The 17119-nt window shown below is 40.9% G+C and overlaps 1 protein-coding gene across 7 annotated transcripts in view; it reads right to left on the reverse strand.

Moving 5' to 3' along the window:
* apol1 (apolipoprotein L, 1) overlaps positions 1-2799 on the reverse strand; it is a 51462-nt gene extending 48663 nt beyond the window's left edge. For 5 of the 7 annotated variants that reach the window (XM_048242519.1, XM_048242527.1, XM_048242540.1 and 2 more), the window contains exons 1-4: positions 1378-1516; positions 1123-1179; positions 887-955; positions 687-746 (exon numbers count right to left, since the gene is read on the reverse strand). In XM_048242519.1, coding sequence (XP_048098476.1) covers positions 687-746; positions 887-955; positions 1123-1179; positions 1378-1380 — 189 coding nt within the window. In that variant the 5' untranslated portion in view covers positions 1381-1516. Of the gene's footprint in view, positions 1-686; positions 747-886; positions 956-1122; positions 1180-1377; positions 1517-2688 lie in introns of those variants that run through there. The other 2 variants (XM_048242548.1, XM_048242532.1) reach the window with 2 other exon arrangements.
* Positions 2800-17119: the final 14320 nt, after the last annotated feature.

Genomic DNA, 17119 nt, shown 5'->3' on the forward strand with positions numbered 1-17119 from the left:
TATGTGTGCACCACCATCTACAGGCCAATGAGTGTACAGACGCTAAATGTACACATAACTTAATTTTTTTAGACCCCCATGGATGAAATTCTACGAAACTTGGCATACCCCCAGAGAATGTCAGGTTAATCATACACATAAAATTTGGTGCAGTTCTGAACATCTTAACTGAAGAGAGGGGCGATTAAAGCAGAATGATATTGCATTTTCATTTTTTACCGGGGGGGGGAGTGCAAATCACAAATGAGTGATTATGGGCTAGGTTGATGTGGGCCCTTGAGACCAACATACCATAAAAATTTCTTCATCCTCGGTGCCACGGTTCAGGTAGTTATTTAGGAAAAACTGCATTTTTTGGGTTTCGGGGGGCCCAGCGCGGGGGGGGGAGTGGCCCCGGGAACCAAACGAAATTTTTCCGTAAAGGTCTAGTGGGGCTACATACCTACCAAATTTCATGTGCCCTGGTGGTTTGGTGTCCCGGGTATCGTTGACCAAAAATTCAGGAAGTAGATGACGAAAAAAAACAAAACAATTTTGACAATCCCTATATGACCGCTTCGCTAGCGGCGGTCATAATAATTTTAATAATGAGAATAAATCGGATAACAGTAGAGTGCATTTTCACACATTTTCACATTAGAGTGCACTCTAATAAATAATAGCCTAATATACTTTGAGATACCTACCTTCAAGCTGCTGTTGTCGGAGAGATTATCATTGCTTTTTGAGAGATTGCCATTTTGTTCCTGTAATAAATGATCAATTACATTGCATATAAAAAACATGTTGCTATTCACTCAAAACTACACTCATAAGGCACTGATTTTTCATTTGTTGGCAAGATGTTGTCAATGTTGCCAGAATCATCATAAAATGGTTTTCTCACCTGTGCAGGTCCTGAGCTTTCTGAGATTTTTGATGCCCTTTTGAACATTCCACTAAACGCACTTTTCTCCTGAGAACAGAGTAGAAAACGTTTAAGGGTTTTTATGTGCCTTATCAAATTACACAGTCTAGGGCAGTTAGTTGCCAAAGGTTATTTGGGTCAACCCGACACCTAAAGGCGCAACGTTAGTAAAGCGAAATGTGTGTCCCATTCCCACCCTCTGAAAGTTTTCTCACCGTCCTTGTGCCCTCCTCACATTCCAAATCCAACGTCTCATATCGACCTCCCCATTCCTGAGGATCGAAGGACAGAGAAATCATGACGACTGAGTCCAAACCGTGTAAACTCATGGGCATAGCCTAGGTTACATCAGTGATGTCGACGACAGGCGAAATGAAACTACTAGTCTGGTGTGTGCGCTAGTCTGCGACTAGTCGAGAAACGCAAGAATACTATCACATGTAGTAGGCTATCTTGTTGTTTTGACTTACCATGTTACCTCGTAGTAGCCTTTATAAAATATTTACTAATACAATGTGTGTGGACCCTCTACCAGTTTCAGATACACGTAGACAACGACACAGAAAGGTCACTAAGAGCGTGATCTCGAACGAAATCGCAGTTCCTTATTCCTGGCGATTCGCTCTCTGTTTTTTCCCTTACACCCCGCCCTATAGCCTACCCTTGATGTTTGGCAGCTCCTCCTTCCACCAAGACAACATGGAAAACTTACAGTACAGGTGTTCAGTGTAGTGCGTCACCTCACATGAGAGTGAGCAACATGTCCAAAATATTCGCTTTTATTAAGTCTATTGCGTTGTTTTATTGGTACCATCACACTTTATTGTAGGCTACTACTATTGCTCTGATGTTATTGATCTAAACAGACGCGAGGTTATCAGGGGGGTATTCCAGAAAGCAGGTTTACTGGCTTAACTGGGTATGTTAACCCAGAGTTAGCGGTAAACCTGGGATTTCAGTTCCAGAAAGCTCAAAAATGATCAGGCTATAACTATGGTAACATAGGCTCTGAACTGAACTGGGTATGTAAACCCAGAGTAAACGGTAAACCTGGGATTTCAGTTCCAGAAAACTCAAAAATGATCAGTCTATGTCAGTAACTATAGTAACATACGCTCTGAACTTAACCTGGTAGGGGGTATGTTTTGTTCAGGTTATGTTAAATTATGTTCGGTTATTTTAGTGCATGTTCAATCAGGCCGCTATTTTTACACTTGTCACGCAATGGCGTTTCATTTTGATGAAGGTCCGATTGACAAAGAAGCACAAAATCATATATCAATCAAATATTCATCCGTGCAATTCACCGTGAGAGGGCGATAAGACCACGACATCACATGATCCATTCTTTTCCAAACGAGTTTTTCAAGAGCGCTAGAGTTTTTCCAGCTGAATCCTAAATATAGGCTACTTGAAAAGCATTCTCCATCCCTACATTACGCATGGTGGATTAGAATAGAATAAAATAAATCTTTAATGTAGGCTAGCTATAGCCTACACCATATGGACATTTGTGTTTGGCTCACCAGACACAGTGTTGTGCCAGTTCACAGCTTTTCTGAACTAGTTCAAGTTCAGTTCATACATGCTCAAAGTGAACAGTTCACGTTCAAAGTTCACAATTTTAATTCTGAACTAGTTCAAAGTTCAGTTCATTTTACTTTTTTCGTGAGATATTTAAATAAATACTTTTTTCACACTACGAGCTAGAAATCGCTATACGTTCTTTGAAGCTGCTCATTAGACATTTGCTCATGACACTGCAATTGTGGGTTTCTTACCAGGTGATAAAACTTGCAGCAGTAGCCTACAGACAAGTTAGACCAGTTCTATACTTAGTGCAATGAAATCCAGCCCTCGGCCCTCTCGTCGTTACCTGCTACGCGGCAGTTACTATGCCTACCCCGCTCTGCTGCAATTTATCACGGGTAACGTTGTGCGGAAGCCAGTATGCTATTCAACTATTCTCAGCCGGACACTACGTTGCCCGCAATGCATTGCGCACACAATGTCAAAACCATTTGTCTGGTGATACATGATTTAAGCGGCACCAGCGAGAATACAGGAGGGAGGAACTTTCTCTCGTTGCGTTTCAAAAGAGAAAACAGATGTCACTCAGTTAACAAATTCCAACGTTCATTTACAGTGATGTCTGCCGTTCATGACACATAATGTGAACTAATTCACGTTCAAGTTCTTTATTAAAAAATGTGTTGCGTTCAGTTCAACGTTCACGAAAAAATGAGCGTGTTCAATGAACGCGTTCTTTTGAAGTCGTTCACGCACAACACTGACCAGACAGATCGACAAACAACATCTCAGACACATTGAAGATATAGGCTAATTAAAGTACAGTACAAAAAAGGGGAAACATAGCCTATAGAAAATGAATAAATACGTTTAAATATAGCTGTACAGCTCAGCCTATGCATGGTGTCACTAAGTTTGGTTAAGAATGCTGATGGCATTTGGGATAAAATATTTTTTAATAAGCTATACACACGCTCTCCGACTGGGAGTTTTTGTAGTGTTGGAGACGCAGAGCATATCGGCAAGCTGTCGGTCGGTGCGTAAAGTTTGCCTTGCGGTAAATCAGTTCCTGCGCAACTTCATTTGTTTTCCTGGACACAAACCCACGAGGATCATTAAAGTGTAGTATCAACAACTGGCAGGTCAGCATCACTTATTACATTTTCCAAATGTGCACCGAAATGTGTCCGCTACCCATGCCTTCCGACATTCACCCTTCCGATGATGGAGCGCAAAAGTTTAACTTGGCCCACAGCTGCAGGACCCGCGTTAAAATAGAAAATTACATTTAGGATTCTCAAAGAATTCTATGGCCCACTCAATCTGTGACAACTAAGCTAGTTTAAGAAAGCATCATTCAAAGCAGTCAATACAATATGTGATGTCCAGTGAATTATTTAATTGTTCTTTTGACATTAAATAGGCTATCTTAAACATACGCATTTACACGGTCAGTTAGGCTATTCTCTGCCAAGCAAGGTCTCGGACACCAGGGCTTAAGTATTGCTCTTTTTTTGTTATTACAGTTCTCTCCTCCTCGTAAGCCTCGACTACTCCGCCTCTAAAAAATACGGTGCTCAATTCCTTTCGCCGGTTTCACTCATGATTTTACGGAGCCCCGGATATGTCATGGGGAAAAAAAATAATAAGTTGTGGCCACGAAATAGCAATTCGTTCCCACAAAATAATAAGTTGTGGACACAAAATAGCAATTCGTTCCCACAAAGTACTAATTTGTGGCCACGAAATATTAATTCCCACGAAATAGTAATTCGTTCCCACGAAAAAGGTAATTTGTGGCCACGAAATATTAATTAGTTCCCACGAAATAGTAATTTGTGGCCACGAAATATGTATTATCTAACGTGCACTGGACAGCTGGGTGAGCAAAGCCCGTGTCTTTTCTCATCACTCCCCACCAGCTCTCAATTCTCTGGTTTGCAGAAGGGTACAACCGGGACGATTGAAACGAAACACACGGTTTTCTCCGAGTGCAACGATGATAGACAGACATCATTTGGACAAAACATAGAGCATATTAACCTCCGTTGCTCAGCCAAATGCCATCCTGTTACGTCCTGTTATCACTGAGTTACAGGCGATAAACGATTTCTGATGGTCACCAGTTTACTTCATTAGCGGTTTATTTTTTTTAATTATTAAAGAGTGTTTTTCATTTAAAGGTTTGACTTCATGCTTATTCAGTAGAGCATTTAGTGCTCTCCCCAATCCCAGACGTTCACATTGCATGTTTGTTTGTAATGGATGCAAAACAGCCTATAATGCTAAATGTCTATGGGGGGACGATTGAAACACCTATTTCATTTGTCCCGACCAGGCAGTAAACCCCATTTATTCTAAGTCAATGCACACATATCTGTGTTTATACTATATTTTATGCAGGTGAGACATGGAAAAGCAGTTTTAGAAAGATGCAAATATATTTGGGGCTATCAGGTAGGGGGTCGAGTTTTGCCATGTTAACCTATGGAGACTGACGGCCTTGCCGGCCGATTTATACAGACAGTATCTTCACGAAGTTTAGCGTTTGCAGCCATCTTGAATTTAGTCACGATAAGTCGAGCAACGAGTAATAATGAACAGGTATGATAAGGGATCAGATTCCAAAAATAATTCAGTGGAAATGCATGGATTCCAGTTGCTGCTACTGGAAGAAACTGGAATCCATGCATTTCCACTGAATTATTTTGGAATCTGATCCCTTATCATACCTGTTCATTCTTACCGCTGCTTGACTTATAGTGACTAAATTCAAGATAACTGCAAACGCTTAAACTTCGCGGAAGATACTGTCTGTATAAATCGCCTTGTACAGAGGGTCCCCGTTAAAAATTGACACTTCATTCACGATAATGGTGATTCCGCGGCTGGGTGACATGTAAGTACAACTGCAGCCGCGGGGGGGGCAGCATAGTCCGCTGTGGCGTTCAACGGTCGAACCGGACGGGCGATTCGACAGCAAGGGCTGTGATTGGCGAAGTTTTCAGTCGTTTCTCTGTTTTAGCAGCCCTGCAACATGCTAATCCACTGTAGCCTAAGCTTTGTACATAATGTTAAACATAGTTTTGGATTCAGTGGCAAGATTTCTTGATTGTATAGTGCCTGTCTCTCAGTAATGTTTTAAAATGAGAGCTTCGTCAGCTGGCAGTAGGCTACTTTGTCGGTAGTCATGAGAAGTTCGCTTGCTAACAGAACATAAAAATGCTGCCCAGAAGCCTTGTGAATAGTTCTGACACTAACGAGGTTGAAATATAGCCTTGCCTACAGCATCTCCTTAACAGTAATGTTAACAAAATGACAGCATTCATATGACAAAGGAAAACGAATCCGGTCACTCAAGACTGTGCCGCAGCCGTGGGGCAGAAGACGCTTGGTGGCTGTCCACAACGTTATAAACTTAACCTAAATAGCCGGCTGCTGTAAGCTACAATCGGATTTTATTGTATACCCTGTTGTCTCAATGATGATAACATCTCATTTCCGACTATATTTCAAAGTGTGCGTTCATTTGCATTATTAACATAACATCATTATTTTGTCATTTTTGGCTAAGACATGCATTCCGTTAGGGATATTGAACATATTTAACATTCTCTAACCATCATTGATTTCAATTGGTGCAGTTGTCAGCACAAAAATCATTTTATTCTTTTGCTCTTTTGCATTGCTCTATGCTGTTCTATGGTGCTTTCTGCCTCTTGGTTGCGACGATGTTTTCGTGACGTTTCATAGAAATCCATATATAATGAGTTTATAAAGCGACTTGTTGACGTTTTGGGACATTAATCTACATGTAGGCTACGTTTTTTTTAAGGATTGTATGTCCTTAATTTATTTATATAGGCCTATTTAGGCTACTTGCTAAACCCTGGATACTTTTATTGCCACACAACAATATTGGTGGTATTTGTTACATTAGCTTCAAAAGGCACCGCTTCAGAAAGCTGCACTGCTTGTGAAAGAAGGGGGTGGGGGGGGAGCTTGCAGCCAAGTGTCGGAAAAATGCATAGCCTACAACAGAACTCGCATTAGTCACTGACAGTAGACACGCTTCCAGCCTAATGACTTTCACACATTTTGAATGATTTACAGTATGCCTATACATTAGCTCCAATGTAGAGACTGCAGAATACAATGTGTGAATGATGCTCAATGATTTGCCAATAGCCTATAATAGTCTTCTGCTGGGTTGCATGTACTGTATAGCCTAGTTTTACTGTACATTTTTTCAGCCTTTATTGGTTAAATGACCATTTTATTACTTTAAAATATTTCTTAACTTCAAAAAACAGTGTCCAAAACTCGGTGTCATTCAGACTCAACCCTCTTTGACGCTTTGGTGATTAATTGACAGCTGTTTTGGGACACGTTAAACTTTCTTTATAATGAGCGGATAAAAGCGACTTGTTGTTGTTTGGGACATTAATCTACATGTAGGCTTTTTTAAGCTTTAAGGATTGTATGTCCTTAATTTATTTTATATATTTAGGCTACTTGGCGCAAACCCTGGATACTTTTATTGCCACACAACAATATTGGTGGTATTTGTTACATTAGCTTCAAAAGGCACCGCTTCAGAAAGCTGCACTGCTTGTGAAAGAAGGGGGTGGGGGAGGGGAGCTTGCAGCCAAGTGTCGGAAAAATGCATAGCCTACAACAGAACTCTCGCATTAGTCACTGACAGTAGACACGCTTCCAGCCTAATGACTTTCACACATTTTGAATGATTTACAGTATGCCTATACATTAGCGCTCCACGTGTAGAGACTGCAGAATACAATGTGTGAATGATGCTCAATGATTTGCCAATAGCCTATAATAGTCTTCTGCTGGGTTGCATGTACTGTATAGCCTAGTTTTACTGTACATTTTTCAGCCTTTATTGGTTAAATGACCATTTTATTACGAAAATATTTCTTAACTTCAAAAACAGTGTCTAAAACTTCGGTGTCATTCAGACTCAACCCTCTTGGCGTTTGGTGATTAATTGACAGCTGTTTTGGGACACGTTAAACTTTCTTTATAATGGCGGATAAAGCGACTTGTTGTTTGGGACATTAAGCCACGTTAAGCTTTTCACGTTAAGGATTGTATGTCCTTAATTTATTTATATATTTAGGCTACTTGCGCCAAACCCTGGATACTTTTATTGCCACACAACAATATTGGTGGTATTTGTTACATTAAGCTCAAAAGGCACCGCTTCAGAAAGCTGCACTGCTTGTGAAGAAGGGAGGGGGGAGGGCAGCTTGCAGCCAAGTGTCGGAAAAATGCATAGCCTACAACACAGAACCCGCTTCTCGCACTAGTCACTGACAGTAGACACGCTTCCAGCCTAATGACTTTCACACATTTTGCAGAAAGCTCGAGTAGCGAGAGCAGAGAAAGCTTCGAGTAGCGAGAGGCGCCGAGAATGATCGGTTGAAAGCGGAGGTCAAAACCTCAAACGAGCTTCAACAACTCCGAGAGACCAGCCACTTGGAGAGCCACAGAGACTGGAATCGGGAGAACTTCAGCCCGGCCTTCATTGAGCAGAGAAGTTATTGACGCCTGAGAGACCAATCCCCAGGTGCACCTCGACACCAGCTCTCAAGCGTCCTCCTTGCAGATGTCTCCATTGGCCCTCTCCGTCACACTCAGCGACAGCATCCAAGTTCCTAGTCAACACGCAGGCGTGACCTTGCGTGATGTTGGTCGAAGACCACGCTAAGATTCACCAACAGAGCTCACGCCAAGTGGGCGAATCACGGATGCCTGCTCTTCAGGTCCATCGTCACAGAGGAACACTATAAAGCCTGGAGCAAAACCACCAACTGGGATGGGCCCGAAGGGCAGCGAGCACTACCGCCAAAATGTGAAAAACTTTGTGGTCTCAACACTACAACGAAAGTTCCCTGCTATGGGGAGGAGTGAACTGAAGGACTGCATCAATAAGATCAACGAATTCCTCCGCACAACCGCGCAGATCTTCCCAGGGATTCAACGTGCTTTAAATTTAGACTGTAGAATGTAGAATGTAGACTGTTCATTATTTCAATAAATACGTTTTCTCTGAAGCACTTTCCGACTTCGTCTTTCTATAGGCTAAGCATATCATGGAGATAGAGTAGAAAACTGGATTTAACTAAACAAATGTAACTAAGTAAACTGATTGTTTACTCTACAGTAGGCTATGTTCCCCTCTCAGGCTGTACAGTAGGCCTATTGAAAGTAGGCTAATGAGCTCAATAGACACGTTAAGCTTCCATTAGGAAACTTTCGTTGCAGACTTTCACAACTGATTGTTTAGCCTATAGCCTACTGTAGGCCTACTCTACAGTAGCCTAGGCTATAGGTTATGTTCCCCCTCTCAGGCTGTACAGTAGGCCTATTGAAAGTAGACTAATGAGCTTAGACACATTAGCGCTTCCAGCCTAATGACTTTCACACATGAATGATTTACAGTAGACACATTAGCGCTCGCAGTGCATTAAACTAGGCCTAGTAGGTGCAGCAAGTGCAGTCAGCACCAGGGCCTGTGACCTCCGTCGCTACCCCCGCAATGCAATTGCTGGAAAATTCTATACCGGTCCTTTCTGACTACCTGCGTGCCTTTGACCAGGCCAAGGCTACAGCGCAGACACTCGCAAATAAATGGGGGTTCAGAGTACATTTGAAAATGTTAGAGCACGGAGAGTGAAGCGTCACTTTGCCGAACTATCGGAAGATGAGCGGCTTAACCGATGCAGAGATACTTCAAAGTGCAGGTATTTAATGCAACTCTGGACATCATAATCAGTCCCAAAGATGTGCAAGCATGCGGGAAACTTGTTATGTGGTTGAGTCTTCACGTCCTATGATCCTTCAACTCGCAGGTGATGATGAACTGCTTGAAAAGGCATGCGCTTGTCAGACCATTATAGCATGGACATTGCACCCGACATTCCCAACACAACTCCTCTCATTTAGGTCTTGCTTTAAAGCAGAGATTTCACAGAAGTCATCTATTTTTCAACTTGCCAAAAGGCTGGTGGTAGATTATGACAGTGTAACATCCACATTCGGGGAAGTGTGTACTGCTCTCATGTTGTTTCTGCCTGTGACTGTGGCAACAGCTGAGCGATCTTTTTCCAAATGTTCAACAATTGCTGGTGTACAGGCTATAATCAATTAGCTAAATCATTTGTCCAGCTGTTTAAACATTTTTTCGTGTTACATTCAAAATAAAAAGGTGCTTTGATATCTTTTTTGTTTAAACGTCGGCAAGCAGGCATGCTGCGGTTGCAATGAATGAGGATAATTGGTTTTATCTGCAGTGTTATTTTTTGCATTTTGAATATGACTCGCTCCAGCACGTCTACTTTTTTGCACGGTGCTTTCTTAAAGGAGCTGCACCATCTTACAACAATTGCATCTACATTTTCATATTAGAATGTTTTGTCAAGTGTAAGCTTAAACTACCGTGATCAAATTAAGTTTCCGTGCCCCCGCTGAAAGTCTCTTATGTTATGCGCTTATCGTTACACTATCAAATCTATAAGTAACCGTGACAAATAGGGTATAAGATATATAAACTCACGCTATTGTATTATCATATATGTTTGGTAATGGCTCAGCTTTCTCTGATTGTTCTACTGACTTGGAAACTGCATCATGGAAGCAGTAAGTCAAGTCGCATCAAAAATAATAGTGGCAGAACTCCAAAGTGACACCTTGTGGTTGTTTGTGTCAACTGCAGTTTGTGCCATTTCTGCTGAGAAAATGGGGATCGTGATTCCTGAAGGAACCCGTCCAAACTTAACAGGGACCCACTTTAAGTAAACTACCAGTGCTTTTTCAAAGTTCTCAATGTCTCGTTTTAAATGTCAGGGCCCTCGGAAGTCTACCAATGAAGTGTGGAGATACATTGAGCCTCGTAAATGGGTGTAAAACAGTGATTTATTTGCATGGCTAGCCCGATGCCGAAGCACCACTATTGAAAAAGCTGTTGGTAGCATCGGCTAACTAGCGCCAGATTTTTGAGTGCAGGGGACAAGCCGAGATGGGCTATGAGACATACGTTCACACTCGGTATCATGTTTCAATACACGTTAGGTCAATATCACACCAGAATTCTCCTTTAAGTTTTATCTCAGTGTTTATTAAACCTCCTTTCTGGAATACCCCTCAGAACAGTAGGCCGTGTCAACTTGGGTGAGATAAGAGAGCTGTAAAATCATTTAGATGGATAACATAGGCTAATCAGGGCAAATTTAGTGACAAAATTCAGTCGACCTTTGTGTTGACTCTATTAAGAAAACGGTGCTCAACGGAAAAGATACTCAGAGCAATTTTATGTGAAATGATTAGACCAGCCTTTCCCTTAAAGGAATTATACGGAGTAAAATGCACTTTAGATCAATTTACGGATGATTGGGAGTACATATGTTGAGTTGACATCAAAATCATGTCATTCGGATGTGTTTTCAGAAAGTTTGATTTTACCGTTTTTAGTCAAAACTCGTTAGCCTGGAAGTGACCAGGGCATATCATTTCGCCGCTACAAAATGCTATTTTTATACCTCTTCTACAGTTCCAAACAACATTACACTTACATGGTAGTGAGTAGAGGGTCCATAAAGCCAAACTGAAGTATCCCGAGGTCTTTATGAGCCAGTACCTTTCCGGAAATGTTGCTGCTGCAGCTGGCATCTTTAGGGGAAAGTCTGTATAGGAGGAGTCGATTGCATCGTCGTGGATTTACCATCATCGCGTCACGTGACATTTCAAAATTCCAACCTGTTAGTAAGCTAGGGTTTGCTGTTGCATACAACTTCATTTCAATTTCGAAAGAAATACTGGACTATGTTTTTTTTTTTTTTTTAAAACAGCGACGAAATAGTGAATTTCCAGAGCGTATTCACACTCGGCAATTGACTCCTACGGACTTTCCCCTAAAGATGCCAGCTGCAGCAGCAACATTTCCGGAAAGGTACTGGCAATAAGGATAACTGCACCCTGGAGAGGATTGTGAAACAAACCTCATTCAAAAATGTGGGGGAGATTCACAAAGAGTGGACTGCAGCTGGAGTCAGTGCTTCAAGAACCACCACGCACAGACGTATGCAAGACATGGGTTTCAAAGTTCAAAAGTCTTGGAAGCTTGAAGCTAAGACAGTATATTTAAGAGGTCATACATTATAACACAAAGGTAGAGTGTTTTGCGATTTGCAAAGGCATCAAGGAATGTTTTTTTTATAATTTGCCACACAAAATGAGTTGGGACTTTGGATTTCTGACTGTAAAGTTGTCACCAAAGTGGAAAAATCAATTTTTTCTGCGTTTTGAAGAATCATGACCAGAGAATAGAGTTGATTTATAAATTCAACATACAAAGACTGCAAAATAAAATAGCTAAAAATGGTTTCAAAAATGTACCTAAATCTGCCGTTTCTCCTTTGGAACCGATTGGACCTGGATGACCTATAGGTCCCCTTTTACTATTATTAGGGTCATGGGCTGCCAACTCTGTGGAGTGATTATAAACTACTACTGTGCTTGCAAACACACACATGAGATGGAGATTCCGACACATGCAGAAATAGATAAACATTTGATCAACTTGAATAATTCATTAACAGAAAAGTTCACACACATGGTCTCTGTCTCTCACACACATTCACAGGTACACACACACACACACACACACACCAGGATTTCCTTTCTGTTGGGTCCTAGAGCTCCATCTCAACCATCTCTCCCATCTCTGCCAGGGAGGCCTTTGTGCCCAGGGCAGCCAGCAACAGCAAGGCAGCTGAGACCTGGGTGGTCTTGTGTCTGCACTTTGCTTATGTGAGGAGTCACAATGGTGAGCAACAGCAGAGAATGTCTAATAAGGGGAGAACCGCCACTCTCAGGAAACTTCCGGTTTCTGAACTGGTTGCAGTTACTTTTCTGGTTCCACATGAGGGCGCTCACGAATAAGTGCAGAATTAATGGAGGTCTATGGAGCTGTACCCCTCAAATCCACTTTTCTCAGGATATAATTTTTTGCCCAGAAATTTGAATGTTGCATGCGAAAGAGGGGACAGATAAAATACACACCGCTGAGTATTATATTTTTTGAGTCACTTATTTGTTCTAAAAAGCCTTTCAAATGTGTCAATTACGTCATTCATTAGCAGAAAGCTAGTGTGTTGTGGGCAACAACGACCCAACCTGTAAGAAATCGAAAGGACGTAAGTACTCATTCATTCAACTTTTGACCTATAATCCATAGTGAGCTTGCAGAAACCACAATCAAATCTTTGATTTTTCAACGACAACCAGGTGAAAGAGACAAATTTAGCCGTCTAGCTCCATAGACCCCCATTGTTTTTGCACTTATTTGTGATCACCCCTAGCGGAACTGCAACAGATTGCAGGTACAATGGAGTTAATACAGGGTTCGTACACCTATTCCAAGATCAAATTCAAGCACTTTCAAGGTCAATTTTCAAGCTTTTCCAGCACTTTACAGCGGTGGCAAATGACGTATTATACGACTATAACTCAAAATGATTTTTACTTTTTTATCATTTAGAGATGGTTTTAAAGGAATTGTCCGGAGTAAAATGCACTTTAGATCGATTTACGGATGATTCAGTCCATACAACTTCATTTCAATTTCAAAAGAAATACTGGACTATGTTTTTTTTTTTTTTTTTTAAACGGCGACGAAATTGTGAATTTCCAGAGCACACTTGGCAATCGACTCCTACAGACTTTCCCCTTAAGATGGCAGCAAAGATGGCAACATTAGAAAGGTACTGGCTTGATAAAATTCATTCTGGACTCTCTAGCCGACCACATAAAGACCTCGGGATACTTCGGTTTGACTTTAGGGACCCTCTACTCACTACCACGTAAGTGCAATGTTGTTTGGAACTGTAGAAGAGGTATAAAAATAGCGCTTTGTAGCGGCGAAATAATATGCCCTTCTCACTTCCACGCTAACGAGCTTTGACTAAAAACGGTAACATCGAACTTTCTCAAAACACATCCGAATGACATGATTTGGATGTCAACTCAACGTATGTACTCCCAATCATCCGTAAATCGATATAAAGTGCATTTTACTCCGGATAATTCCTTTAACAGACAAAATTGTGTTTCTTAATAGCAGGAAAAGAAATTAAAGGGAAACTTAAAAATGTGTCACCTATCTGGAAGTAAAAAAAACATTACATAAATAAATAATTAATATAAAATAAGAAAATAATCACTCAACAAATAACTATTCTTTGCTGAATATGTAAACTCAAACTAATGTTAAGGCTCACTCTCATGACAGTCAAGACTAATTATGTCTCTTTCTTGCCTACAACGGCATGCAGACAAGCCTACATCTGTCATCATGAGCTACCAACCAGTAGGCTAGAAATGCGGAGATGTGACGTTGGGTGACGTGAAGATGACTGTTATATAATTAGTTGAATTTAACTTCTTGCCAAACGGCACGATATGCACATATGCATGGTCTTTTAATGTCCTTTCCACTTGTAGGGCCTATAAGCATTAAACCACAAAACTGAGCCGAAGTTTGAGACATGACCAAGGCCGTAGCCAGGATTCAAATACCGAGGTCAGGGGTGTTGATAGAAATACTATGGGGGTCCAGGGGCATGCCCCCAAGAAAGTAAAATGTGAAAAATAACCCCTTAAATGATGATGATGATGGTGAATATTGCGGAAGCTAATTGATAAATTGACATACATATAATGTATACATTATAGCATACATCACACTTAGAAATACAGCCTATTAGGCATATGGTACATTTATAAAAGAGCAAAGTAGCCTATATATGCTTATGAAAGACTTAACCATAGAGGGCTGTAATGTAAAGGCTATCATGATCATTTTGCCGTCTGACGTAGAAACATTTGTTCAGTTTTTTTATAACATGTTTATAACCAACACAATTTTCCCACAATATCCTACCTTTTTAGATGCACCTGTATATTTCAAGAGCCTTTTCTCCAATTGGTTTTGAGGATAGTTATACTGATCTCTGCTCCATCTTTAATTAGGAATGCTCTGCTTCTCCTCATCAGAGTAGTGAATGTTGCATTTATAAATTGCAAGGTCATAGGCTGCAGAGCTTGTACCTTCTGACACAGTGAGTGTCACATCTTGACTCGCACTCACTTGTGAGGGTCCTTTGCCTATTATTTGCCTCTCTTCTCCTAACTTTCTCCTCATTTCCACCTTTCTGCCTGATTTCCCTTCTCCTGTCTCAGGGATGCAAACAGAGGTATGGTCAAAAAGGAGTGAGATTATCGAAGCCCACGCCCCCACAGGAAATATCATATAATTACATTTTGCCACCACCTCTGCAGGGGCGGAGTCAGAGGGGTGGCTCCGGGTGGCACAGGCCACCCTTGAGATTCGATTGGCCACCCCCAAATCTTAGTCTACAATTGGCCATTAACATGGTCTAAGGCAGGACCTTTCTTGATGCACTTGCAGCAGTTTGAAGTATCAGACGTCAGAAATGTAAGTGGCAAACACGCTTGCCTTTATTGGCCTACAGGCTACTGCTTGTGCTAACACGCAAAGATATCTATTTACCTATTGCATCTGCCAGTGCCTATTTATCTAATCACACACTTAAGTCGCCGACATTTGTAAAATATGTCTCCATGCAGGGCAGGGCTGGTTCTAACCTAGGCTAGGCTACTTTATTTGGGTGGGCTGGTAGAAATTTTGGGTGGGCAACATAGCAAAGCTGTCAAATTGGATCAAAACTAACATAAACACAAAACAATAAGTACTACCTAGCTTGAGTTACTGCAGCCAACAGCCAGGGATAGGCATGTCTGATGTATTTAAAATACAAATTTGTATTTTATTTAGTTGGAAAAAAATGGCATCGTATTTTGTATCAAAATACTTTATAGGTTTGTAGTTTAAAAATACTGCCAAATACTTTTGGTAAAACCAATAACCTACTTTTGGTGATGTGATTATAAAAGTGAAAAACAATGAATGCAGCACTGGTGCTGACTTGTAATTTGCCCACAGTTGTTGTGATCAGAAAATTGAGATTCAGGCAGATAAGTAACATGTAGGTTGCTCACACACTCATCCCAACCTCAAGTTTCTTGAGAACTTTAGTCATCCAATTCGAACACATGGAACCGGTTATGTGGTTGCCCTGCAACAAGTTGCCCCATGTGCAACGTTAACAATGTTTGCTCACATACACAATACACTCCTTCATACCAACTTCAAGTTTCTTGAGAACTTTACTGATCATTAATCATCCAATCCGAAGACATGGAACCGGTTATGTGGTTGCCCTGCAACAAGTTACCCCACGTGAAAATGTAATTAACTAGATGTACCGCATAGCGGTACAAAATATGACCGCCGCTCAGTTCTGTACATCCGTTCCGTGAAAATAAATCACACTTCAATTTGTCTCCATATTTTACTCCATCCCCCACTCTTGAAACTTTTGTGTATGCTTGTTTGGCATGCCTGAGTGTGTGTGTGCGGCTGCACAGAGAGTAGCCTCCTGGTGCTGAAAAGGTGAATAGATTGTAGAATAGCCAAAGAAGATGTAGCTTTGTTATAAAACCTTTAACATCTCTAAACAATCACAAGTAGGGCAGTTCATCACAGTTCATCCATTGCAACTGGATTGATGAAAGGTCACTTACACCTGTAGGCTACATTGTATTTGGGAAAAGCAAAAGGTATCAGCATAATGTTATTTATTTATTTATTTATTTATTTATAAACAAAAACATCTCTGTCAGTTCCGTGCCGTTTTCAACAGCTATCAAAAACAAAGGTCATTTTGGATGGATGGATTTTTGTGAATGTTTCTTCTTCTACATAAGATTTTAGTCATCTTTAGTTCATGTAATACTTTATTGTCAATGCACAAATTAAGTAACAGTAGTCTGAAACGTTATTGTTAATGCACAAATTAAGTAACAGTAGTCTGAAACGAAATGCTGTTTTACATCTAGTGGTGCAAATAAATGACATGTCCAAATGGGCCTTGATGAAATGCGTCGCTAGACTGTTCATACACATTTTAACGGGCCAAAGTTGAAGAGCTGTTGTCCGTTATTGTTCGTGCAAATATAGGCTGATTCATGTTCCCTTGCATTGTGTAACTGAGGTCCATGGCTAGTCTGGCTTTCACCAGACCAACCTCAATCTTTTAAGAAATCAAAAAATAAATAGCGGGCAGATCAGGCTGGGTTCACCAAGCCTAGTCCATAGGCACCCAATATTGTTCACGCTCTGGGCTATTCTAAATGCAAAAATGCATCAGGGAGTTATGACAAAACTGTAACTAACACACTAGATCCTAATAGAAAGCTGTTAGCTTCCCTAAGCTACAGGTAGGCTATAAGGTAGGCCTATTAACAACATAAATTGTCAATAGGCTATGCTGGCGACACAAATAAAATCTCCTTTGGAAACCAATGGCTTACGCCTTACAGTATCAAGCGGACTTAAACTGCCATATCGTGGCGAAAAGTTGTAATAAAATTCACGCAGCTCCATGAGTCAAGGAAGTAGCCACTTCTAAATGGGACCCACTACACAGTAGGTGTGTTGCTAAAGCAGCCATAATGAAATGAAGGTGTCATTGTTTGGATACTTCACACACACATGCTTTTTAATTTCACAGACTACAA

This window comes from Alosa alosa, chromosome 1, assembly GCF_017589495.1.
Source record: "Alosa alosa isolate M-15738 ecotype Scorff River chromosome 1, AALO_Geno_1.1, whole genome shotgun sequence".
Taxonomy (NCBI): Eukaryota; Metazoa; Chordata; class Actinopteri; order Clupeiformes; family Clupeidae; genus Alosa; species Alosa alosa.